The sequence below is a fragment of the Coregonus lavaretus genome (genome assembly GCF_964263955.1).
Source record: "Coregonus lavaretus genome assembly, chromosome: 16".
NCBI lineage: Eukaryota > Metazoa > Chordata > Actinopteri > Salmoniformes > Salmonidae > Coregonus > Coregonus lavaretus.
In genome coordinates this window covers 16,909,571-16,935,745 of record NC_140003.1, presented here as the reverse complement: position 1 = coordinate 16,935,745, position 26,175 = coordinate 16,909,571, and the positions used below count along the sequence as shown (strand labels likewise).

The 26,175-nt window shown below is 43.3% G+C and overlaps 1 protein-coding gene across 10 annotated transcripts in view; it reads left to right on the top strand.

Moving 5' to 3' along the window:
• The window catches only part of LOC311144065 (dedicator of cytokinesis protein 9-like), a 127,332-nt gene that overhangs the window by 88,339 nt on the left and 12,818 nt on the right, over window positions 1–26,175 (top strand). For 4 of the 10 annotated variants that reach the window (XM_084180016.1, XM_084180011.1, XM_084180013.1 and 1 more), the window contains exons 8-37: window positions 3,022–3,196; window positions 4,390–4,442; window positions 5,029–5,103; window positions 5,189–5,329; window positions 6,115–6,327; window positions 10,324–10,446; window positions 10,891–10,973; window positions 11,420–11,542; window positions 11,923–12,002; window positions 12,134–12,321; window positions 12,617–12,682; window positions 12,801–12,893; window positions 13,027–13,150; window positions 13,593–13,711; window positions 14,444–14,527; window positions 14,652–14,741; window positions 15,856–15,971; window positions 16,194–16,263; window positions 16,360–16,485; window positions 16,591–16,662; window positions 18,946–19,092; window positions 19,258–19,341; window positions 19,440–19,551; window positions 22,756–22,934; window positions 23,034–23,150; window positions 23,242–23,356; window positions 23,476–23,609; window positions 25,381–25,495; window positions 25,717–25,783; window positions 25,917–25,964. In XM_084180016.1, coding sequence (XP_084036142.1) covers window positions 3,022–3,196; window positions 4,390–4,442; window positions 5,029–5,103; window positions 5,189–5,329; window positions 6,115–6,327; window positions 10,324–10,446; window positions 10,891–10,973; window positions 11,420–11,542; window positions 11,923–12,002; window positions 12,134–12,321; window positions 12,617–12,682; window positions 12,801–12,893; window positions 13,027–13,150; window positions 13,593–13,711; window positions 14,444–14,527; window positions 14,652–14,741; window positions 15,856–15,971; window positions 16,194–16,263; window positions 16,360–16,485; window positions 16,591–16,662; window positions 18,946–19,092; window positions 19,258–19,341; window positions 19,440–19,551; window positions 22,756–22,934; window positions 23,034–23,150; window positions 23,242–23,356; window positions 23,476–23,609; window positions 25,381–25,495; window positions 25,717–25,783; window positions 25,917–25,964 — 3,332 coding nt within the window. Of the gene's footprint in view, window positions 1–3,021; window positions 3,203–4,389; window positions 4,443–5,028; window positions 5,104–5,188; window positions 5,330–6,114; window positions 6,328–10,323; window positions 10,447–10,890; window positions 10,974–11,419; window positions 11,543–11,922; window positions 12,003–12,133; window positions 12,322–12,616; window positions 12,683–12,800; window positions 12,894–13,026; window positions 13,151–13,592; window positions 13,712–14,443; window positions 14,528–14,651; window positions 14,742–15,855; window positions 15,972–16,193; window positions 16,264–16,359; window positions 16,486–16,590; window positions 16,663–18,945; window positions 19,093–19,257; window positions 19,342–19,439; window positions 19,552–22,755; window positions 22,935–23,033; window positions 23,151–23,241; window positions 23,357–23,475; window positions 23,610–25,380; window positions 25,496–25,716; window positions 25,784–25,916; window positions 25,965–26,175 lie in introns of all 10 variants that reach the window. The other 6 variants (XM_084180017.1, XM_084180012.1, XM_084180015.1 and 3 more) reach the window with 3 other exon arrangements.

Genomic DNA, 26,175 nt, shown 5'->3' with positions numbered 1-26,175 from the left:
GGCATATGGAGTGACATCATACTCCCCCTCTGGCCCCAAGCTCGTTCAGCACGCTTTGCTTGCTCTTTTATGATAGGCCAACACACTCACACACACACAGAAATACATACACTCGCGCACACACAAACATATTGAGGCTTTCCACCTGACGGCCCTGTGGCCAGCTGCCTCCCGGCCGTCTCTCTGAAGGAGCCTCTCTCACTAGGACCTGCTCTGTGTGATCTGATCTGAGGTCTGGTGTCCTGGGAAACACTGTTGTTTGGCCTCCCCTTACTGAGAGATGTCTCCAGCCATTCCCTTTCCCTCCCATCCCAGTGCTACTCAGACTTTCCATGATGAGAGAAGCAGAGGATGCATCCAAGATCCTCATCTCCCTCTGCGTAATGTATGGAGTTGGGTTACCAAGGCTTTGTGTCCTAAACCAGTGGTTTAAATTACTTAAGTGAAAATACTTTAAAGTACTACTAAAGTCGTTTTTTGTGGTATCTGTACTTTACTTTACTATTTAGATTTTTGACAACTTTTACTTTTACTCCACTTCATTCCTAAAGAAAATAATGTACTTTTTACACCATACATTTTCCCTGACAGCCAAAAGTACTCGTTACATTTTGAATGCAGGACAGGAAAATTGTCAAATTCACACACTTATCAAGAGAACATCCCTGATCATCCCTACTGCCTCTGATCTGGCGGACTCACTAAACACAAATGCTTCGTTTATATAAGGAATGTGAAATGATTTATACTTTTAGCAATTACATTTACATTTGATACTTAAGTATATTTAAAATCAAATACTTTTAGACGTTTACTCAAGTAGTATTTTACTGGGTGACTATCACTTTTACTTGAGTCATTCTCTATTAAGGTATTTTTACTTTTACCCAAGTATGACAATTGGGTGATTTTTTTTTCCACCTCTGTCCTAAACACCAGGCCTGCATATTTGACTCATTTGCATAGTCGGAGTCCTTGCTGCTTAAGGGGGGGGTTAAGGCAGTGGTATTCAAAGTCGGGGTCTCCGGGGGAACTGCAGTGGTGTCGCCAAAATTGTTGTACAATTGTATTTTTTATAATTTATTTTTTGGGGGGGGCAGGGACGAAAAAAAAGAGTACAGATTATTTTATAGGACAATATACAAATGTTTTTGAGAAAGATGATTGGAAGAATGACATTTTATTGAGTAAATGTATTTATTTGTTTCTTTTCATTAATTCATTTAAGCACATAATAGATGAAAATGCAATGGACTGAAGGTTATTTGTTGATGTAAAAATCTAAATTTACTGATTTCTAAGGTTGTGTCATTAGATTTGGTTTGGGGAAAAATGGGGTCCCCAGAAATTCTAGCAAATAAAATGGGGTCCCCGCTGAAAAAGTTTTAATAGCACTGCGTTAGGTCCCCTGTAGCTCAGTTGGTAGAGCATGGCACTTGCAACGCCAGGGTTGTGGGTTCGTTTCCCACGGGGGGGCAGTATGAAAATGTATGCACTCAAGTCGCTCTGGATAAGAGCGTCTGCTAAATGACTAAAATGTAAATGTTAAGGGTTCACAACCTACAGAGATGAACGTGGCTCAGTGGAGGGATTATCTACTCATATCTCAAAGTAGAAAACTTTTACTCAATGTTATTGTGTTATTTTGAGAATATATAGAAAAAGTCTTCCTCCTCTCTCTCTAATAACCCTGGTTATTAATTCCTTGATGATGAATCCGCTCTGATTCCTGTCCCAAGCACCGCCATATCTACTGTTTACTTTACTGGTCTTGAGCTAATGACCCTCCCTACCATTTACCTCGATCTCTGCAGGCTAAAAGGCTCCTCCTTATTGCAATAATAACCATGGTGACTGAAGCATGGCCTAATGTAATGCAGTGCTTTATTAGAACTCCCACGTGGGTGAACTCAGTCCATGATTTATTTAGAAACGTTCCGGCAATGTTTTGGGGGGGAGGTTTACACAACAGTGGAATTACTGCACCTCTGCCTCCCTCGCTTAGCTCTCCTGGACGTTTGAGTTAACTCCATAAGGATCAAAGCCTGGATGCATACTGTAACATTACTCAGCTACGGTGGTTAGTTTATGGCGGCTGACTGAATCACCAGCATCGGGAGGTGTGCTGTGTGTAATCAAGACGTTCTGAGGCCCACCTGAGGCAGTGACATCACTCTGGCTGGCTGATTGGGGGTCGTAGGTCAACTCCACAGCTCCGGCCCAGTGCTGCTGACTGACTCCCTCAGCAGACCCAGTCCCTTTATGAGCTCAGCTCCAATCCTGGCAGCTCTTCGTTGCGCATATGGAAATACTTTCTCCCTTGCACCCTGCTCCGCTGTGTGTTCGCTCTTATGGTAATATATGTTTCTTCTCCTCCATGTCTCTTTAACTATAACAAATATACACTTTTTGAAGCTTTTGTAAATATAGGATTTATGGACGATGATGCTATTGTTGTTAAATATATACACATACCAGTTTTACTGTTTCCTCGTATTTTCTTACCCTAGTGTATGATTAGATGAAATGTGCTGGTTGGTTCTGGTAAAAAACAATTTTTTATCCAAAGTCATGGCAAATAAAAAATTTGCAATTTTCAATGAGGGAGAGGATGGGAGTTGTTTTCAGTAACGCTTTCTTCAAAATCCATGAAACAAATAATAAAACTAAGCAGCAGCTGCCTTCTAGTGACCTGACTAAATATTGGAAGTTAAGTTTGGATGGTGGATCGGAACGTTTGATTCACAGATGGGTATTTGTTTTTTGACTAAGAAACACACGAACGCTTGACCTGCACATACTCTAATCATCCTCTTTTCAAAAAGTCAACTCAATTGATGTTTTGTGTGACGGTACGGCATTGTTTTATTCTGGAGAGCATGTTCCTCATCATTTGTAGTTGACCCTTGCTCTCTAATGAAACTGTTGCTATTCCTCAGCAACTTCCCCTCCGCTCCAGCATTACCTAAACAAAGATGGTCTCACCGAGTTTCCTCTCCTCCTCTGTGTGTTTGGCTACAGAATAACAAGGTGCGGCGCTTTGCCTTTGAGCTAAAGATGCAGGACAAGAGCACGTACCTGCTGGCTGCAGACAGTGAGGGAGAGATGGAGGACTGGATCAGCACTCTCAACAAGATCCTCCACAGCAGCTTCGAGATCGCCATGCAGGAGAAGAGGAACGGGGACATCCACGATGGTGTTTGTGTGTGTCTGTCTGCGTGCATGCATGCTCGCTTGGGTTTTCAGAGTTCATGGGATGGGTGTTAATTACAGAGACATAGACCGGCATTAGATTTCCTTGTGAATTCTGTTAAAACATCATCCACCTTTCTTTCAACAAACCCCAAGTACAAGGACAATGTGCTTCGTATAGTGCCAGTAATACAAAGAAAACATCCCAGGGTGCACTGCAGTACACTTGTCTGCCTGTCAGGGAAAGGAATGTGTAAATAAAGTGTACTTAGGCCTGTTCTACAGTCTATAGTCTACAGTATGCCATAGAGAAGAGGATGTCTTTGGCTTACACCCTTTAATCACACTCCCATGTACTAACCCTGTTTTAGGGTATTACATTTTTACATTTACATTTTAGTCATTTAGCAGATGCTCTTATCCAGAGCGACCTACAGGAGCAACTAGGGTTAAGTGCCTTGCTCAAGGGCACATTGACAGATTTCACCTAGTCAGCTCGGGGATTCGAATCCAGCAACCTTTCGGTTACTGGCCCAACCTCTTAACCGCTAGGCTACCTGCCGCCCACATTGATGGCATAAGCACCACACTGATTGAGTGTAGTTGGCTCAGAGTAGTTTAAAACTCATAAGAGGTAGATCAGGGAAGACAGAGATGACAGTGGTATAAATACATAAAGTAGTCAAAAAAGCAAAGTAGACTAGATCCTGTACAATCTAATGCACATCATTAGCATTCTTGTCTGTCAATGTGGCACACAATACCAGTCAATCTGAACTCAGTGTTTACGCCCACACATCCCCCAGACGTCTCCTTCTCCTGGTCTGTGGTGGTGGTGTAGCTGGAGGGCCACCCAGGTTTTTAATACTCACCTCCTGTCTGAGCCAGGAGGAAAAAGCCATGTCTGCACAAAGAACCCCGCTAATCTCAGTAACCCCTCAGCTTTGATTAATCACGCTCTCCTAGGGGAAAAACTACCCTGGTACCTACAGGGGCTCTAGGATCTGATCTCAGACCTGCTCTGTGTTTCTGTCTACTCAGGGCAGTCTAAGTCACTGTTTACTCTATTTAAGTGTTAGTAGTGTGCGATTAAGGAAGAGGTGTGGTAATGGAGTTCTAACCTATAAAATAGTGGATTTGTTGAACTGTGTGTTTGTTCTGTTTCCAATGAGTGCTCTGCTCTCTTTTCTGTTGCAGATGACGAGTTGGGAAAGGCAGACAGTTCGTTGGGGAGTATGGACAGCTTTCAGGTAGGTCCTGTCTTTTCACAAATGCGCTGCCTCAAGCGTAAGGATCCTACAGGCCCTGTTCACATGAGACATAATGTAGTTACATCATGAAATCACTTCACCATGGGAGGTAGGGAGCAGCCAGTCAGTCAGGCCTCTCAGAGGCCTCTGCTTGTGTTTAGATACACACCTCATTTTAAAAAATGATTCTCTATCTATAGTTAGACATACACAGACAGATGACAGCTCCCGCTGTTTGAAAAGTGACCAAATCAGGAGAGGAACCAAAATTGAATCATTTCCTATAGAGAAAAGCTACAGTATGTCAGCCCTGAAGAACAGTCGGCCTATAGATAAGCCATACATTATGTGCATGGAAACTGATGGTAGCAGTTAGCTAGCAAAGGAGAAGTCTGACAGAGTTCTTGACAGACTTTTCTGTGGTGTTGGCACCACCTGACTTTACCATTGAGTCTGCTCTCCTGATCGGCACGTAATGGGAAACCTCAACTCCAGATGGACACAAATGAAGAGACATTTTCAAATGATAAAAGCAGTTCAATTTGAAAACCTTTTGCTTAAGGAGGTCTAATTTTCTTGTCCTCAGAGTGCAAGAGATATTGAATCTAAAATGAGGAACGAGACCAGATTGAAACTGTTCACCTTGGACCCTGACACACAGGTTAGTAACTATCGAGTTTCCCAAAAGGTATTTGACAATCCACCAGCTCCAAATGATGATTCAAAATCCCTTTTTGTATCTTTAGAAACTTGACTTCTCAGGGATTGAGCCTGATATAAAGCAGTTTGAGGAGAAGTTTGGCAAGCGCATTTTGGTGAATTGCAATGACCTGGCCTTCAACCTGCAAAGCTGTGTAGCGGAGAACGAGCTGGGACCAACAACAAACGTAAGCCAGATGTCCTTTTCAGTGTTCAATTTGTACAGTCAGTGTGTTATCATCGTAGTGTACAGTATCTGCTCTGGAGAATGGATTAGAGAGCGAAAGAGCGGGGTGGAGGGATCACATCTCTAGCCTATGTCATCATTGCTGTTTGTCTTTGTCAAGAGGGAGTACTGGGTTGGCATAGTAACCAGCCGACAGCCACAGTAATGAAGGAAGGCGCTGTCTAATGAAAGGCAGTTTCCTGCTGACGCTCACAGCAGGCTGTCCTGTACCGAGAGAATGTCAACCTGTTCAGAGATACAGACCTGACAGATACAGAGATGCAGACCTGACAGATACAGAGATGCAGACCTGACAGATACAGAGATGCAGACCTGACAGATACAGAGATGCAGACCTGACAGATACAGACCTGACAGATGCAGACCTGACAGATGCAGACCTGACAGATACAGACCTGACAGATACAGAGATACAGACCTGACAGATACAGAGATACAGACCTGACAGATACAGAGATACAGACCTGACAGATACAGAGATACAGACCTGACAGATACAGACCTGACAGATACAGAGATACAGACCTGACAGATACAGAGATACAGACCTGACAGATACAGAGATACAGAAACTTGGCATAATGACACTGTCAGTCAGTCCCTTGTTCTACTCATGAACCTTCTGGCTCACTATGTCATCACAGTACTCATCTATAAATAGCATAGCCTAGAATGGAAGTTCTTTCTCATACTCTACCTTTGTTTACACTTTCGCTTCATTTCCAGGTGGAGCCATTCTATGTGACCCTGTCGCTGTTCGACATCCAGAACAGCAGGAAGATCTCGTCAGACTTCTACGTGGACCTGAATCACCCGTCCGTCAGACAGCTGGTGCCCAACCCCAGCAGCCAGTACATGAACGGGGGAGGGGACGCTCTGCCGGGGGCGCAGAGGGGGGTCCACGGCCTGCCTGAGGGGGCCATGCAGTACCCCAGACAGGTGAAGAGATATTAGAGATACTAATCTCTATATAATCTTTTGAGCTATTAATCTCTCAATATGACGCTACCGTTCAAAAGTTTGGGGTCACTTAGAAATGTCCTTGTTTTCGAAAGAAAAGCAATTTTCTTGTCCATTAAAATAACATGAAATTGATCAGAAATACAGTGTAGACCAGGGGTGTCAAACTCATTTTAGCTCAGGGGCCACATGGAGGAAAATCTATTCCCAAGTGGGCCGGACCGGAAAAATCATGGTATATATAACTTAAAAACAACAACTTCAGATTGTTTTCTTTGTTTTAATACGATCAACATAAAGCTGGAGCCTGAGGACAGTGTGTCCAAAATAGTACAAGCACAACATCACTATTAATCATAAAACACATCAAGTTTATTTGAAAATTCTAAAGAAAAAGAACACACAAACACACAATGCCTCAGTGATTAACAGAACTGTTTCACAGATCACAGAACTATATCAGGGTGTCATTTCTCAGGCAGAAATGTAGATAAAAATAATGAAATCCTGTTCCCCAAACAAGTGCAAGAACCACAGAGTCAAGAATAGGTTAAATATACAAATACAATAAAATCAATTAAAAACAATAGCACATCAACATAAAAACATATAAACATAAATCTGAAAGCGTTGCTCAAACTCCCGTAACAGTCCCGTTATTTTATCTTTGAACCGCTTCATGTCTGCCACATGTTGGGTCGCGCACACATTTTTCAGACAGGGGAAGTGAGCTGCATCACCACCGGCAAGTTGCGTCTCCCACAATGACAGCTTCAACTTGAAAGAACGTATGCTGTCATAATACTGCGTGACAACTTTGTTGCTCCCTTGCAGCTGTTTGTTCAAGTTATTCAGGTGCTCTGTAACATCCACCATAAATGCAAGGTCCTGCATCCATTCTGCGGAATGAAATTCTAACACTGGTTTGCCCTTTTCTTCCATGAACTGTTCAATTTCTTCTCGTAAATCAAAGAAACGCCTCAGCACAGCACCTCGGCTTAACCATCTTACCTCAGTGTGGTATGGCAGGCCATAGATGTGGTCTTTCTCTCTGAGAAGGCTGTCAAACTGACGGTGATTCAGGCTTCTGGATCGGATGAAATTAACAGTTTGGATGACCACCTTCATGACGTTATCCATCTTTAATGACTTGCAACACAAAGCCTCCTGGTGCAAAATACAGTGAAAAGTCATAAAATCACGTCCTCCATTTGCAGATTGCACTTTCTCTCTGAACTTTGTCACAACGCCTGCTTTTTTCCCGATCATTGAGGGCGCACCATCTGTAGCCAGGCTGACAGCGCGGGACCAGTCCACTCCGACCCTGTCCAGCGCGCCGACGAGTGCGGTAAAAATATCAGCTGCTGTCGTTGTATCTGTCATCGGCACCAACTCCACGAACTCCTCGGTGACGGTCAATGTGTCATCAACTCCGCGGATGAAAATGGCCAGTTGTGCAACATCTGTAATGTCCGTGCTTTCATCAATTGCAACCGAAAACGCAATAAATGACTTTACTTTTTGCTTCAACTGGCTGTCCAAATCCACTGAAAGATCGGAAATCCTGTCTGCAACTGTGTTTCTTGTCAGGCTGACATTTGCAAAAGCCTGCCGCTTTTCAGGGCACACAATCTCCGCTGCCTTCATCATGCATGTTTTTACAAATTCACCCTCACTAAATGGTTTTGAAGCCACTGCGATTTCATTAGCAATGAGGTAGCTAGCTTTCACTGCAGCGTCACTGATGTCTCGGCTGTGAGTAAACACAGACTGCTGTTTCTTCAGACCCGCCAACAGTTCATTCACCTTCTCTCATCTCCGCTGTCCTTGAAAGTTGTCATATTTGTCGGCATGAAGACTCACATAGTGGCGACGAAGGTTATATTCTTTCAGCACTGCAACATGCTCTGAACACACCAAACATACAGCTTTCCCATTCAATTCCGTGAATAAATAGGATGACCATTTTTCTTGGAACACTCTGCACTCTGCGTCCACTTTTCTCTTTTTTGACAGAGACATATTGGGGCAATGAGGGTGCCAAAGCACATAATGTTAAAAGTAGAAGCCGTAATAAATATCGCGGGCAAAACAAAGTAGCTCATTGGCTGCACGTGCTTGACCTACTTGCTCTGCCCCGGTATAAACAGTTTGCTTGCTTAACACAATTGCTATTGCGCCATCCAGTGGACGCCATCCAGTGGATCCACTAATCTTTCTATTCTGGTTAGAGACAGTTTGCGCTGTTCTGTGAAGGGAGTAGTACACAGCGTTGTACGAGATCTTCAGTTTCTTGGCAATTTCTCTCATGGAATAGCCTTAATTTCTCAGAACAATAATAGACTGACGAGTTTCAGAAGAAAGTTCTTTGTTTCTGGCCATTTTGAGCCTGTAATCGAACCCACAATTGCTGATGCTCCAGATACTCAACTAGTTTCAAGAAGGCCAGTTTTATTGCTTCTTTAATCAGCACAACAGTTTTCAGCTGTGCTAACATAATTGCAAAAGGGTTTTCTAATGATCAATTAGCCTTTTAAAATGATAAACTTGGATTAGCAAACACAACGTGCAGTTGGAACACTGGACTGATGGTTGATGATAATGGGCCTCTGTACGCCTATGTAGATATTCCATTAACAATCAGCCGTTTCCAGCTACAATAGCCATCTACAACATTAACTATGTTTACACTAGGGCTGCACGATATATCGTTTCAGCATCGACATTGCGATATATCAGTCTACAATATATATATATTTTTAAAATGTTAAACTAGCATTATATCTGTCTGATATAACGTAATTTACTCCGATTTATGGGTTATTGGATACACAGTTTATTATTATTATTATTATTATTATGTTAAACACGGAGTACGTTGCTGCACGTGGTTGACATGCAGGCTCTGCTTGCGCGTGACGAAATGATGAGCGAGGAACAGACAAAAAAGACCAAAATGGAGAATTTGGTTGCAAAAATAAATGCATCGTCAATTATATGGAAATATTTCGGCTAGAGACAGGATGATGTTGACCAAAAACAGGTACTTTTTCGAGAGTGCCTTGCAATTGTTGCCACAACACGAGGCAACACAACCAATTTGTTCGATCATTTAAGGCGGCACCACAAATCTTCGTATGACGAGTGCAAAGCATCTCAATGCCCTCCAAAGCAAAACTCTATTTCGGATGCCTTTGCCAGTATTACACCATACGAGAAAGGTTCCAAACGGCAGAGAGAAATCACAGATTCAATAACATTTCACGTCTCCAAAGACATGGTACCAATTAACACGGTTACCAAAGAGGGTTTTAAAAACATGATCCGGTCGCTTGACAAGCGGTATGTAATGCCATCACGCAACTATTTTTCTCAAGTTGCCATCCCAGAGTTGTACGAGAAATGCAAGGCACAAGTTGAAACAGAGCTGTCACAGAGCTGTCACAAGTGGAATATTATACAGCAACAACGGACTTGTGGTCCAGCCGGACAACGGAGCCCTACATAAGTCTGACCATACACTTTATTAATGAGGACATCCACCTGAAAAGTCGCTGTTTGCAAACTGTATTTTTCCCAGAGGATCATACATACATGCATCCTGTATTTTCTCATATCGCAATATATATCGCAGAAAACCAAAATATCGCAATGTCAGTTATTTCCAATATCGTGCAACCCTAGTTTACACTGTGTTTTCAATCAATTTGATGTTATTTTAATGGGAGAAAAAAATTGCTTTTCTTTTGAAAACAAGGACATTTCTAAGTGACCCCAAACTTTTGAATGGTAGTGTACCTGTACGGGTTTAGGTCTGCGTATTGCATGTTTTTAATGGTGTGGGGATGTTTTTGTCTGACTAGCATTCACTGTGTACAGCCAATAAACTGGAGAACCTTTTAAAAATTGCAATGGACAATAAAGGTTTTCGAGGTTCACTCATATCTGTTATGACTTTGTTTTCTCTCTCCACAGGGAGTGTTCTCTGTAACTTGTCCACACCCAGATATCTTCCTGGTGGCTCGCATTGAGAAGGTCCTCCAGGGGGGAATCACCCACTGTGCTGAGCCCTACATGAAGAGCTCAGACTCCACCAAGGTACGCTCTGTACCAGGCATCAGAAAACACTAAACGATGAATTCCCCCACGCTCAGCAAATTTCATTAGATTATTCCACATAATAAATGATAGAATCATCCATGTCATAAATGCTGGCTGGTTACAACAACACTCCACAAGCATTGGTTTTGGCTGTACAAATCTGGTTATGCTCTGTAAAAGGGGTACAACGAGCAGTAATGGGATCCGAGAGAGAAAATCTGAAATGCATTAGGGACCATTTTCAAGGTGTGTGTGCATGCTTGCGCATGTGTTTGTGTGCGTATGTGTTTGTGTTTGTGTGTGTGTGTGCGTGTGTGTTTGTGGAGATTGGCAGGCCTCAGAGCTAACGCAATAGGATATGCTGGAGTGCTGACCATGACCTCTGTCTGTGTTGTCAGACCAGCGTGGTTTCACTTACACACTGTTCCTCTTTCCCACCAGGTGGCACAGAAGGTCCTGAAAAATGCCAAATTGGCCTGCAGCCGGTTGGGCCAGTACAGGATGCCTTTTGCATGGGCCGCCAGGTACTATTCGGTTACTAAACTAAACTGAACTGAACTGATGTTTAAAGTAAGAGATTATTGAAAGATGCTTTACCTTTTGGAACATATTTTAATCAGTAGAGAAACTGGACAATATGTAAGCAACGTCTACTGAATATGGCATCGCTTTGAAAGGATAGAGTACAAGATATCTAGATTCAATGAAAAGAACATCTAGTTTATTCCCAGGCACAATAAAGGTAGTGAATTTGTCTGTTTTTCCCTTTTTTGGCACTGGTAAATGTATCACTCTTCAATGAGTTGTGGAAACAGCTCAGTACCCATGGTGTCTGGAAAGAGAATAAAGGTGTCACAGGATACCCAGACCAGTGGAAAAAACCCTGACAGGAACATCAGCAGATCTTTGTCCAGAAACCTATTGGAAACAGACCTGGGTTTTTATGATTCTCATCTCTCCTTCCCTGCAGGCCTCTGTTCAAAGATGCATCGGGGACGCTGGATAAAAGTGCTCGTTTCTCCGCCATCTACAGACAGGACAGCAACAAGCTGTCCAATGACGACATGTTCAAACTGCTGGCTGACTTCAGAAAGTTAGTAACTCTCCTACTGCCTGCAGTTGATGGAATTCAAATTGAGTTAATTGTTGAAGTACTATATCTTACATACATTTTGAATTTTGATTATTCTTGCTTATTCTGAATGATTAGAGTGTTATAACAGTGGGTATTTCTTAAGCTAAATCCCATAGAGAGGTTTGTTGGCTAAAGAGACTAGATGGAGAGGGATTCTCTTTCACAATGAAAGCCTGTACCGCAGATGTTTTCTCACCTTTACAAATATTTGGTTCTCGTCTTTGGTTCTGTCTGTTCACAGGGTAGTTTCCAGGCGGCTTGCCTGTTTTCCATCAGGTCCTCCTAGGTAGATGATAACAAAGGCATTAACCGCTACTTATTTTGCTTGTCCTCCCTAGGCCAGAGAAGATGGCCAAGCTCCCTGTAATCTTAGGAAACCTAGACGTTACCATTGACAATGTTGCCCCTGACTTGACAAGTAAGCCCTCCAAATTCAACTCACACTGGGAACATGAAAGATGAAAGCTGTTTCTCTTCACATCAGATTGGTCTGATTGTCTGTCGGCTATTTATTTGGTTTCCCCCCGTCTGTTCTGTGTCTGCGTGTAGATTGTGTTACCTCATCCTACATTCCTGTGAAGACTTTTGAGAGCAGTGAGAAGACGAACATCTTCTTTGAAGTGGAGGAGTTTGTTCCCTGCATAGCCAAGTGCTCCCAGCCGTTCACCATCTACAACAATCACCTCTACGTCTACCCCAGGCATCTGAAGTACGACAGCCAAAAATCCTTCACAAAGGTATAGTCACAAACATTGAGCCTACATTTCTGTTTGATCAAATTATGTATACTGTACATTTACATCAATTTCAGATCATGAATCAATCTGTACACTGATGTGGTAAACTCAGATGTTTACTATTACATTTCATATGACTGCATAGTAGTGGTAAGGTACTTGTAACTTGTCCAACTTTCTCTAACTGAGAGAGAAACTTTGCTCTAAAACAGTACTGCAGAAATGTATTTCCTCCAGCATTTTCAAGTAGGTCAGCTTTGTTCTGTCTGTCTACTCTCTCTCTCTCTCTCCTCAGGCTAGAAACATAGCTGTCTGCATTGAGTTCAAGGATTCGGATGAGGAGGATGCTGTTTCGCTCAAGGTATGCTCCTAGTCATATGACTCCTTCTGGCAGAGTTCCTGGAGCCACAGTGCCATTTAGTAGCAGAGGAGCGGCATACTACTCAGGGGAGTAAACTTACTGTTGTTATTACCCACAGTGCATCTATGGTCGACCAGGAGGACCCCTGTTTACCAAAAATGCATTTGCTGCAGTATTACATCACCAGCATAGCCCAGAGTTTTATGATGAGGTACGTTGTTATAACAAGCCAACCTGGCCATCCTTATACAGGCAGCTCCAGTCATGATTAGTGAGCAGATGAAGCAGTGGCAGCATGTATGTTTGCTAACTCTTAGGGTGTATGTTTTTTTCCTGTCCCTCAGTTTAAGATAGAGCTGCCCACCCAGCTAAATGAGAAGCACCATCTGCTGTTCACCTTCTTCCACGTCAGCTGTGACAGCAACAGCAAGGCCAGTACCAAGAAGAGAGATGTGGTGGAGACACAAGGTAGACACCAGACCCAGGATTAGGGTTGCAAAATTCTAGGAATTTTCAATAAATTCCCTGTTTTTTCTGAAATCCAGGTTGGAGGATTCCAGATTTCCTACTTATTCCCTATTGATTTTAGGCAATCCACCAACCGGGACCGAAATGTAAAGTTCCCCGAATTTTGCAATCCTACCCAGGATACAGCCGTCAAGACCTAGATCCAGTGTTAAGCCATGCAAATGAATTGTATCCACCCTGTTTCTCTCCATTGCTCCCCCCAGTATAAGGATTTGTGTCTGTGTCTGTTTCCATTCTTCCCGATTCTCCCAGAGCTGAGTCACTGTTCTGTAACCATAGAGATCCTAGTCAATTAATTACTATTCTAATTCCTAATTCTATGGGTGTGACACTATCTGTGAGCAGACTGACAGTTCTGTCTCTTGTCCTTGTCTGTCCCCAGTCGGTTACGCCTGGCTGCCTCTGCTGAAGGATGGCAGGGTGATCATGAATGAGAGTCACGTCCCCGTGGCTGCCAACCTGACCGCTGGCTACCTCAGCTGTCAGGAGGGTGTCAGCAAGGTAGTGCTCCCTTCACTCCCACAAACACACACACACACACACACACACACACACACACACACACACACACACACACATACACTGTGGCTTCCTTTTCCCTTTCCGAGGCTCCTTTCCTTCATCACCACAAAACTGAAAGAACATAATGGGTTTAAAGCTATTGGATTTAAACCTATCCAGTCATTTTAGATCAGTAAAATCTAACCTATTTTGGCCGTGAAAGAAAGTAGAGGCGTGAGCCACAGACTTAACCTTTGTGTGTAGTGCCCTGCCTGTAAATTAGAGTTGGCACTGTGGGGATTGCTTGTTGTCTTCCTCAAGGTTGTGTGAGATGTAATTATCTGAGCCAATCAGGGAAGGTGAAAGCGTACAACAGTGTGACCAAACAATATTAAGCTAATTGCATGGGAAAATATGGCTGAATGAATTACTGATGATGGGAGTTTCAACTTAATGTTGAGCTTTAGATCTGTTCTCAGCATTGTTTTGGATCAACCTACAGTAAACTAAATGCCTTTCATTTTGTATACGTTTCTGCAAATACCTCCCCTAACAAGCAACGTTTGAAATGTGTTCTACCTTCTTGTGGCTTTGAGTCAGTGACTTTTATCACAGAGTGAAATTTTAAATACATAACCAATACATGTTGCGTGATCCAATACATAACCTTTTGTAGTATGATAACCACTGACTTTGTTTTTATGATTAAAATATGTCCTATGTCTCACGCAGCAGCATCCTGAAATCAAATGGGTGGATGGAGGCAAGCCTTTGTTCAAGGTGTCCACTCACCTTGTCTCCACCGTGTATACTCAGGTTGGTTTCAGTTCACAGATTAGTTCAGTGACACAACTGACCCAGGATTCTTTAATGCATGTTCTCCATAGTCTTTCCTAGAAATCGTGTGTTCTAACATCTCAACCTTTTCTTTCCTCTGTAGGATCAACATTTGCACAATTTCTTTGCCCACTGTCAGAGCACAGAGTCTGCAGCTCAGGTGGCGGGAGGAGAGCTGGTCAAGTATCTGAAGGTAAAGCAGCAACTGTGGCACCTCTGGGCATTACCAGTATGTGTGGAGACATGTCTGACTGACTGGGGTCTGAAAGAAATGACACCTGTCACATCTCTCTCTTTTTCTCCCCTCTCTCCCCAACACCTGTCACCCATCATTCTGATTTCCTCAGGATGTTTAGAAATCGGTGCTTGTTTACTCAGGCCTGGGTGGGACAATGCTAACATAACCCTAACTCTAATCCACGGGCGCTCTCTCCATTGTCCCCCTGTGGACATTGACATTTTCAGATGTATCTCTGGGGTGCTCAAGTAAACACACTAGTCCACAGCACACAAACAATGGCAAGAGGGTCACACAAGGTCAGGAGTTAGCAGAGAGCGTTTCACTGGCAGGTTGCCAAAAGATTTGGCTGGCCTTGGCTGTGTTAGCGGCCCGTGCAGATGTAGGCTCTTAATTTGATCACCCTGTTGCAGGGGAACCTTCCTGGAAACACTTGTAGTGTATTTGAGGTTTAAAAAGGTTTCTGAAGTTTGTAATTTCCACTTTTAAATTTTGTATCAACCCCTACAAAAATGTCCATTAATTATAATCCACATATTTCACAGTTCCTTTTGCCGCAGGATTATTTTCCTGCTGTAGCAAACTGGCTCAAATGAAGATCCTACATAGCCAGTGATGCACCACTGCCCAGCTCTGCCTCATTACAGGATCTAACTAATAGACGTGTGTGATTTAACACATGCTTATTCTCAGGTGTGTCCTGTTATTCTTTGCGACTTCCGTTTCCTCTTACGCAAGCTTGTGTTTGGTTCTTTCGGATGTGGGATGCAACTTTCACCCCCTCATAGACTCAGAGACTGATTAGAGCCAGGATGGGAGGAAATGTTTATAGTACGCCACCAAGCATTTAGATTGAAGCTGATTTTTGTTCTCATGTAGCCTTGTTTTATCTCGTTTTTATCTAGTTTTAACATAAGTTAATTCTGTTCGTGCAGTTAACCCTGTCTAGACCTTTGATGTGCTTGTGGATGATATTCTGCAGGTTCAGCCTTTTGGCTGGGAGGGGAGCACAGAAAAACACAATGCCTTCAGCATCTTATTAACTGCATTCTCCCCCCCCCCCCCCCAGAGTCTTCATGCTATGGAAAGTCACGTGATGGTTAAGTTCCTGCCCACCACTCTCAACCAGCTGTTCCGGGTGTTGACAATTGCCACCCTTGAGGAGGTGGTCGTCAACGTCACCAGGTCAGTAGTCTGGGTCCCAAATGGCACCCTATTCCCTATGTAGTGCAATACTTTTGACTAGGGCCCATAGGGAAACTATATGGGGAATAGGCTGCCATTTTGGACGCAGCCATAGACATGGTACACTGGGTTCACTATTTGAAGCCTGAGTATTGAGACACAAACCACAGACATGTTATTATTGCATGCACAACTCTTACACATGCTTTTTGCCCCATTCAGAGTCATGATTCACATTGTTGCCCAGTGCCACGAAGAGGGGTTGGAACACTATCTACGATCATATGTCAAGGTAAGCAAGATACCGGTCGATTTTATCATATGGCACATTTTCTTATGCTGTGTTTATAGAAAAGCTGATGTTGTTTTTGTCCCTTTCCTGGTTCAGTATGTGTTTAAGACCGAGCCATACACAGCAACCACCACAAGAACAGTGCATGAGGAGCTGGCCAAAGCTATGACTGCAATTCTAAAGCCTTCCACAGACTTCCTCACCAGCAACAAGCTGCTCAAGGTAATAGATAGCACAGCATTAGTGTGGAAAAGGATGCTATTGACATTTACATCATGTTTCATGTTTGCATTGATTTGTATTTGTTTCCGTATTTCTGTTTTGTAGTACTCCTGGTATTTCTTCGAAGCCTTAGTAAAGTCCATGGCCCAATACTTGATTGAGAGCAGTAAAGTCAAGGTAAGTCTGATGTGACACTTTACTAAGCCAACTAAGTCTTCATTTTTCTTTTATAGAAATGTCAGCTTATCAGTGACAGCTCCGAACATGCACAGCCATGTGGGCTGCCACAGAATAAAGCACAGCCATGTCTCATAACTAACCATCGCCTCAATGCTATCCACAGCAATCTCCCCTAATCAACCATAGCCCTGAGTTTCCTCTCTGGCATGGCCGTGTATAATCAGGAAGCTGCTGTAGGAACCATTAGGAGTGTGCCACACTAAACAGAGGAAACAGGGAGACTCCGTTAAGGGTTCTCCCTCTGCTGTGGTTTTGTGGTGGTTCACTGGGATGGCCTCTCTCTGGGAATAGCTGTGGTGGGATCAGAAACACAACAGCAAGTTGTTTTTGGAAGTGTGTCACTCCTCAAGGACCACATTGGAAATTAAAGTGTTGTATATGACTTTCATGTGTTAGCCTCTGGGCCCTACTGTAATCCTAACCTAAAAAGTAATTAAATCAAATCAAAAATTGACAGTAACACCACGGACTGTAACACCACGGACTGTAACACCACGGACAGTAACAGCATTGACAGTAACACCACGGACAGTAACACCACTCACAGTAACAGCATTGACAGTAACACCACAGACTGTAACACCACGGACAGTAACACCACTCACAGTAACAGCATTGACAGTAACACCACGGACAGTAACACCACGGACTGTAACACCACGGACTGTAACACCACTCACAGTAACAGCATTGACAGTAACACCACGGACAGTAACACCATTCACAGTAACAGCATTAACAGTAACACCACGGACTGTAACACCACGGACTGTAACACCACGGACTGTAACACCACGGACAGTAACACCACTCACAGTAACTGCATTGACAGTAACACCACGGACAGTAACACCACTCACAGTAACAGCATTGACAGTAACACCACGGACTGTAACACCACGGACTGTAACACCACGGACAGTAACACCACTCACAGTAACACCACGGACAGTAACACCACGGACTGTAACACCACGGACTGTAACACCACGGACTGTAACACCACGGACTGTAACACCACTCACAGTAACAGCATTGACAGTAACACCACGGACAGTAACACCATTCACAGTAACAGCATTGACAGTAACACCACGGACTGTAACACCACGGACTGTAACACCACGGACTGTAACACCACGGACTGTAACACCACGGACTGTAACACCACAGACAGTAACACCACTCACAGTAACACCACGGACAGTAACACCACTCACAGTAACACCACGGACTGTAACACCACGGACTGTAACACCACGGACTGTAACACCACGGACGGTAACACCACGGACTGTAACACCACTCACAGTAACACCACTCACAGTAACAGCATTGACAGTAACACCACGGACTGTAACACCACGGACTGTAACACCACGGACTAACATCACGGACAGTAACACCACTCACAGTAACAGCATTGACAGTAACACCATGGACAGTAACATCACGGACAGTAACACCACTCACAGTAACAGCATTGACAGTAACACCATTGACAGTAACACCACAGACAGTAACACCACGGACAGTAATAGCATTGACAGTAACACCACTCACAGTAACACCACGGACAGTAACACCACTCACAGTAACAGCATTGACAGTAACACCACGGACTGTAACACCACGGACTGTAACACCACGGACAGTAACACCACTCACAGTAACAGCATTGACAGTAACACCACGGACAGTAACACCACTCACAGTAACACCACGGACTGTAACACCACGGACTGTAACACCACGGACTGTAACACCACGGACAGTAACACCACGGACTGTAACACCACGGACAGTAACACCACTCACAGTAACAGCATTGACAGTAACACCACGGACTGTAACACCACGGACTGTAACACCACTCACAGTAACAGCATTGACAGTAACACCATTGACAGTAACACCACGGACAGTAATAGCATTGACAGTAACACCACGGACAGTAACACCACTCACAGTAACACCACGGACAGTAACAGCATTGACAGTAACACCACGGACTGTAACACCACGGACAGTAACACCACTCACAGTAACAGCATTGACAGTAACACCACGGACAGTAACACCACTCACAGTAACACCACGGACTGTAACACCACGGACAGTAACACCACTCACAGTAACAGCATTGACAGTAACACCACGGACAGTAAACACCACTCACAGTAACAGCTCTGGCGGTAACAGCTTGTCTCTGTTTCTCAGCTGTCCAGGAACCAGCGTTTCTCGGCCGGCTTCCACCACACGGTGGAAACCCTGGTCAACATGATGATGCCCCACATCACCCAGAAGTACAAGGACAACCTGGACGCAGCCCGGAACGCCAACCACAGCCTGGCTGTCTTCATCAAGGTCAGCTGGCGCCATCTGATTGGCTAGTCTGGCACCGTTGGTCCTCCTTGTAGTCGGTTCGGGATTAAAACAATGTATTGGTGTTCAATAGAGGTTGATGATATCCACTGTTCTGTACTCTACTGAGCTGTATGTGGAAATGTCATTTCCTTCCTGTGTCCACAGCGCTGTTTCACCCTCATGGACAGAGGCTTTGTCTTCAAACAGATCAACAACTACATCAACTGCTTTGTGCCTGGAGACCCCAAGGTAGTTATCATGATGATTATTTACAATGTCATTACAATGATAGTCATATTTCCACTACTATACCTTTGTTTCTTACACTAATGTGCTCTTCTTTTCAGACTCTGTTTGAGTTCAAGTTTGAGTTCCTGCGTGTCATATGCAACCACGAGCACTACATCCCCTTGAATCTGCCCATGCCTTTTGGAAAGGGGAGGATACAGAGATTTCAAGGTGAGCACATTTCCATCATTTGGTCAAAATAAAAGCGACTGTATGAAGGTATACCAGGGTCATATGAGGTACTTCTATTGAACTAGAAGCACAATGCTGTTGTAATATGAAGTTTTGAAAGCTGTCTGCCAAAGTCAAAGGCTCTTGTCCTTTTTTATATAGAGTGTTTTAGCAGATAGTGGATTAAATCGTTTCTCCAGCAGTATCTCATCAAACTCAAGTACAGTACCTGTACTGTCCAAGTTCTGATAGACCACAGTCAGCCAAATGTCATAAAGACATGTTACAGTATATAATGTACTGTTCTCTCTGTATTCCTGCTATCTCTGTTTTGAATAGATCTTATTTGTTTGTTTCCATCTTGTTCCTCTTCTCTCTTTTGCCAATTAGCTTTACTTTCTCCCAACATGGAGTCATACAATACTCCTGTAGGTAGGTTCAAGGTGTGCTGCTTGCTTGTCCTGTCAGAAAAAAAATACTTTGATCCAACCCTTTAATGATGGCCACATGGGCAAAATAATCCCCTTGAACAACTCAATTCAATCATTCATTCAACAGCATCATTGCATACACTTGGTGTGGATGTGGAATTATTCATTTGTCTCTCCCATGTCTAATACTAAATGATCACAATGTTTATGATTTATCTCCATCTATAACTGTAATTGGCTGTAGTGAGTGAGTGAGTGAGTGAGTGAGAAAAGGTATGGGTGTGTGTGTAGGTTTTTATTCTTTGTACTACAAAGCGTTCTTATTTCTTTGTCAAGGGTATGGATTGTGCGACTATATAAATAGGTTTGTCCTTGAGGGCTAAATCTTTTTCTCCTATATATTTTTTTCAATTTAAAGTAACATTGCGGAGGTGTTTACATTTAAAATGTGCATGTAAACCAATTACAGCTTATATTGAGGCTAACAGTGAAATTTGATCACCACCATTTCAGTACACCTTCTGTGTCACTTGTGATTTGATTTCACTTGTGCCTCATGCTCTGTGAAGCTCTATCAGTTTATTTGCCAGTCTGTTACCCATATAAACCACCCTGCTTGCTAACGGAATCTGTTCATTCACTGCATGGTCCCTGACTCCTCTAGCCTCATAATTACCAGACAAATGGCCGATCTGTGTAGCGAAACAGAATGTAAGCTTGTGAGCCTTCCGGATGGTTGTACGAGGTTACGACTCCTGTCTGGTTGTCTATTTTGACTGGTAATCTCTGTTATACACTACCAGTCAAAGGTTTGGACACACCTACTCATTCAAGGGTTTTTCTTTTTTTTTTTTATGTTGACTTTGTAAAATAATAGTGAAGACATCAAAACTATGAAATAACACATATGGAATCATGTAGTAACTAAAAAAGTGTTAATCAAATGAAAATATATTTTGTTTTTGAGATTCTTCAAATAGCCACCCTTTGCCTTGATGACAGCTTTGCACACTCTTGGCATTCTCTCAACCAGCTTCATGAGGTAGTCACCTGGAATGCATTACAATTAACTGGTGTGCCTTCTTAAAAGTTAATTTGTGGAATTTATTTCCTTCTTAATGCGTTTGAGCCAATCAGTTGTTTTGTGACAAGGTAGGTGGGGTATACAGAATATCGCCCTATTTGGTAAAAGACCAAGTCCATATTATGGCAAGAGCAGCTCAAATAAGCAAAGAGAAACGACAGTCCATCATTACTTTAAGACATGAAGGTCAGTCAATACTGAAAATGTCAAGAACTTTAAAAGTTTGCAAAAACCATCAAGCGCTATGATGAACTGGCTCTCATGAGGACCACCACAGGAATGGAAGACCTGCTGCAGAGGATACATTCATTAGAGTTACCAGCCTCAGAAATTGCAGCCCAAATAAATGCTTCACAGAGTTCAAGTAACAAACACATCTCAACATCAACTGTTCAGAGGGGACTGTGTGAATCAGGCCTTCATGGTCGAATTGCTGCAGAGAAACCACTACTAATGGACACCAATAAGAAGAAGAGACCTGCTTGGGCCAAGACACGAGCAATGGACATTAGGCCGGTGGAAATGTGTCCTTTGGTCTGGAGTCCAAATTGGCGATTTTCGGTTCAAACCGCCGCATCTTTGTGAGTCTAGGTGTGGGTGAAAGGATGATCTCCGCATGTGTAGTTCCTACCGTAAAGCATGGAGGAGGAGGTGTTATGGTGTGGGGGTGCTTTGCTGGTGACACTGTCTGTGATTTATTTAGAATTCAAGGCACACTTAACCAGCATGGCTACCACAGCATTCTGCAGTGATACGCCATCCCATCTGGTTTGGGCATAGTGGGACTATCATTTGTTTTTCAACAGGACAATGACCCAACACACCTCCAGGCTGTGTAAGGGCTATTTTACCAAGAAGGAGAGTGATGGAGTGCTGCATCAAATGACCTGGCCTCCACAATCCCCCGACCTCAACCCAATTGAGATGGTTTGGGATGAGTCGGATGGCAGAGTGAAGGAAAAGCAGCCAACAAGTGCTCAGCATATGTGGGAACTCCTTCAAGACTGTTGGAAATGCATTCCAGGTGAAGCTGGTTGAGAGAATGCAAAGCTGTCATCAAGGCAAATGGTGGCTATTTGAAGAATCTCAAATATAAAATATATTTTTATTTGTTTTTCACTTTTTTGGTTACTACATGATTCCATATGTGTTATTTCATAGTTTTGATGTCTTCACTATTATTCTACAATGTAAACAAAATAGTAAAAATAAAGAAAAACCCTTGAATGAGTAGGTGTGTTCAAACTTGGCTGGTACTGTATAAAAGTTATTGTAATAATTTCCAACCACTGTTCTTTGATTGTAGTTGTTGTGTATTTTTATTGTATTTTATCAAATCAATTATCATAAGTGATCATGAAAATGTAATCATATAGTAGCTCACTGTAACCAATATGTGTTATCCTATCCTTACGCAAATAGATTATCAGCATGTATTGGGGTTGTTTTGTTGTTGAAGGTTTGTTTGAATACTTTCTCTCGGTGGAATAGTTTCTCAGTGTTGGAAATAGTTTTGATTACAATCTACATTAGAGTTCAAGTGCAGTTGAACTTCATTCTGATGGCGCCAGTCTATTTAAGGTCAAAGGTCGGCTCAGTACTACAGTGGGGTTATTGTTTACATCAGAGCAGATAGTTTAGGTTCAGGACTTCCTCCTAAAGTCTGTCTCCTGTCTGTCCTCCTTCCAGACCTCCAGTTGGACTACTCGCTGACAGACGACTTCTGTAAGAACCACTTCCTTGTTGGGCTGCTGCTGCGGGAGGTTGGCGGGGCCCTGCAGGAGTTCCGAGAGATCCGTCAGATATCCATCCACGTGCTCAAGAACCTGATGGTCAAGCACACCTTTGACGATCGCTACACCTCCAAGGTAAGCAGCCTAATTATCCCCATGTCTTTCCTCTCTAGTCATTTCGAAATTCCTCATAAGGGGCAATGAAGTTTAATCAGAGCTTTATCTCTATTTCAGAGCCAGCAGGCTAGGTTGGCAACTCTCTACCTGCCCCTGTTCGGTCTACTCCAGGAGAACGTCAACAGGCTCAATGTGAAGGAAGTCTCTCCATTCACCATCAACCACTCCAACAATGTAAGGCTGACATCTAGTGGCTGGCTACCACCACAACGCAAAGCCCTACCTGTAAATGTTTTACTTTACTAATGGTCCTTTTTCCTTTCAGAATGGAAGAGATGACCCACTCATGGGCAACTCCATGATGATGACGCCTCCACGCTCCAGTACTTTGTTAGACAACAGTTTGCACAAGGATGTGTTTGGGGTCATCTCTGGCACCGGTGAGATTCAGTCTGCTTTTGGCAGGCAACGATATGACACTCGACTCATGTTGTCCCATGGCGATTGAGCGACATGCGGGCCTTGAGTTTAACTGTGCTGTTGTCTTTGTGTTCTCCAGCTTCCCCGCACGCGTCCTCCACCCCCAACATTAACTCTGTCCGCCACGCTGACTCCCGGGGCTCCCTCATCAGCACTGACTCTGGCAACAGTCTTCATGAGAAGAGCAACGATAAGACCAACTCTCTGGACAAGGTACATCTCCATGGAGTCATACTATAGCCACCGACATGGACCATTACTTAAAGATGATCATTTTTACTTTCACTTATTGAGGGTGTAGCCTATGCCTGGGGTATGTGTCCTACTAGCACATGGCATCCATCAGGATATCAGATCACTGCAGTGCTGTTAGTCCATTTGGGCTAGAAATAAATCTGTGTGGGTCAAGATGAGTTTAGCAGCTATTCAGTGAATGAGATTTAGGCCACATATTTAGTTGAGGATATTTCATGCATCATTTTCAGTATTTCTCACTGACACATAAGAGGTGCATCCATTATACCAGACAGTTATGAGGTTATTCCCTATTAACTTGTTGTTGTACCATTGGCTCCAACACCCACCCACACACTCCTGCTGCTGGCAGAAGGAGAATGTCAGGCGGAGACACTCTGCCAACGTGCTGCGCTTCTTTTCCGAGCCCGAGGACTCCATGCTTTCCATTCGCGCCAAGCGAGCCACCATGGACTTTTCCCTGCTCACTGTCCCCAGTGTCTCAGAGAATCATGTCCCGCATCACACCACCACTCCACTCCAAGTACAGAATACAAATTAACCTTCCTCCCAAGAGTGTCCCGTCTGGGAGTGTGTGAAAGTGTGTGTGTTTTAGTCTTTGCTGAGTTCCTTTCTTTGCCAGGCGGATGATACACAGTTTCGTCTCTGGTGCCATGAAGCACAGCTACTGCATGTCTTCATGGGGTTTTCTGTAGAAGTGATACACACAGCTGGAGTGTCTTGATTTCTGATCTCTCTCACGTGTGCTGTGTGACTCTTCTATCTCAGTCTGTAAGAGTTCTGAGGACCAGTCTCAGAACTCTAGTACAGAGTTTTGTGTAGAATATTCCCTTTCTTTGTGTTATGTTTCTGCCCATTTTTTTCAGTTTTCTTTATGAATGATACTCTAAGGAGACAGTTAGCCAGAAGGGGAAAGAAAGTCATTAATGTGTAATATCTGCTTAATTTTTAAGCTGTGGATGATACCCAATTTATAAATCTCTCTTAATAAAGAATTCATGCAAATGATCGCCTACCCTCTTCAGTCAAGTTCTTAGACTTATATGGGGCAGCTAAGTTTAGCCGCTAACTTTCTCTGTCAAAACTCCTCCACGAAAAGACATAGCTTCAGTCTTTCCATGAGGTCATCCTCAGTTAGGAGTTCTGGTCTAGACTAACTCACCGCTGGCAACGGAAGATGCTGTATTCCGCCAAACCCACGCTGTGGTAGAACTGCTGATTCCTGCTCCCTGCTCTCTACCGGCTTGGAGAATCCTAGTGATTAGGCCCTGCACTAGAGCTGATCTGGCAGTCTCACCCGTGTCTAGAGGCCAACAGGGCCTGAGTGACTGACTCCATTACTGTAGTAATACTGCACCGTGAGTCATACTGCTAGCCATTACAGTAGGCTTATCAGCACATCATATCACATTAATGCTAATGTATAGGAAGTAGATGTACTGAAGGGCAATTTAGCATTGCATAATCATGTCAATGATAAACTCTAGTGTTTTGCGCTGAGCATTCAATATTTTTCTACCCTTTTTTTGCCTTATAGAACATGCATGGATTGAGATAAGATGAAGAAGTAGACAACAACATGGCAAATATGTCTACAAAGACAGGAAATAGGACAAATACCACAAATCTCCCAATAGCATTATGCTGTGAATAGAGCAGTGCAACAGGCCAAATGTAGAGTGGTGTAGTGTATTCCAGCTGATCGCTGACCAGTGTGTCTGTCCCTCAGAACCAGCCAGCCTCAGCCCTGGGCAGCAGCCTACTGCGCTGTGACAAACTGGACCAGGCTGAGATCAAGAGCCTGCTCATGTGCTTCCTGCACGTCCTCAAGAGCATGTCTGAGGGTAAGACCACACCGCTCTCTAGTGCAAGTACATGATTCTATGTTGTTTTTTTTGGGGGGGGGGTAGGATATGCTTAGTGAGCTGTGTTTTCCACAGCCAGTGGTTTCCCCAAGGCTGCATCCCACATGACACCCTATTCTCTATTTAGTGCACTGTTTTTGAGTGCTATTTGGGACGCAGCGCAGGTGACTCTCTCTAACTCCCTTCTATCCTTCTTTCAGATGCCTTGTTTACATACTGGAACAAGGCCTCATCTGCTGAGCTCATGGACTTCTTCACACTAGTAGAGTAAGAAGTCAACTCTTGGCTTGGCCGTGTTGTTATTGTCCTGATGCTACTCTATACCATTTACTATACATATCGGGTATGTTTTAAGCATTCTCTATGAGTAACAATGAGTCTCCAACGTTTTTGTTTCCAGGGTGTGTCTCCATCAATTCAGATACATAGGAAAAAGATCCATCGCAAGGTAATGTTGTTGTCAGAATGGTTCAATTAGTTGTATGGCGCTTTTATGTAATACCTGTATATGAGACTACATTCTTGATTTATTACACTTTCATAGATTTTATATATTTATATTATTGTGTATATAATTGTGTTGATTCAAATGTTGTTATGTTAATGTTGTGTGAATATTGTCCAAGCTATTTTAGGGACATTATATTATACTATTTTAA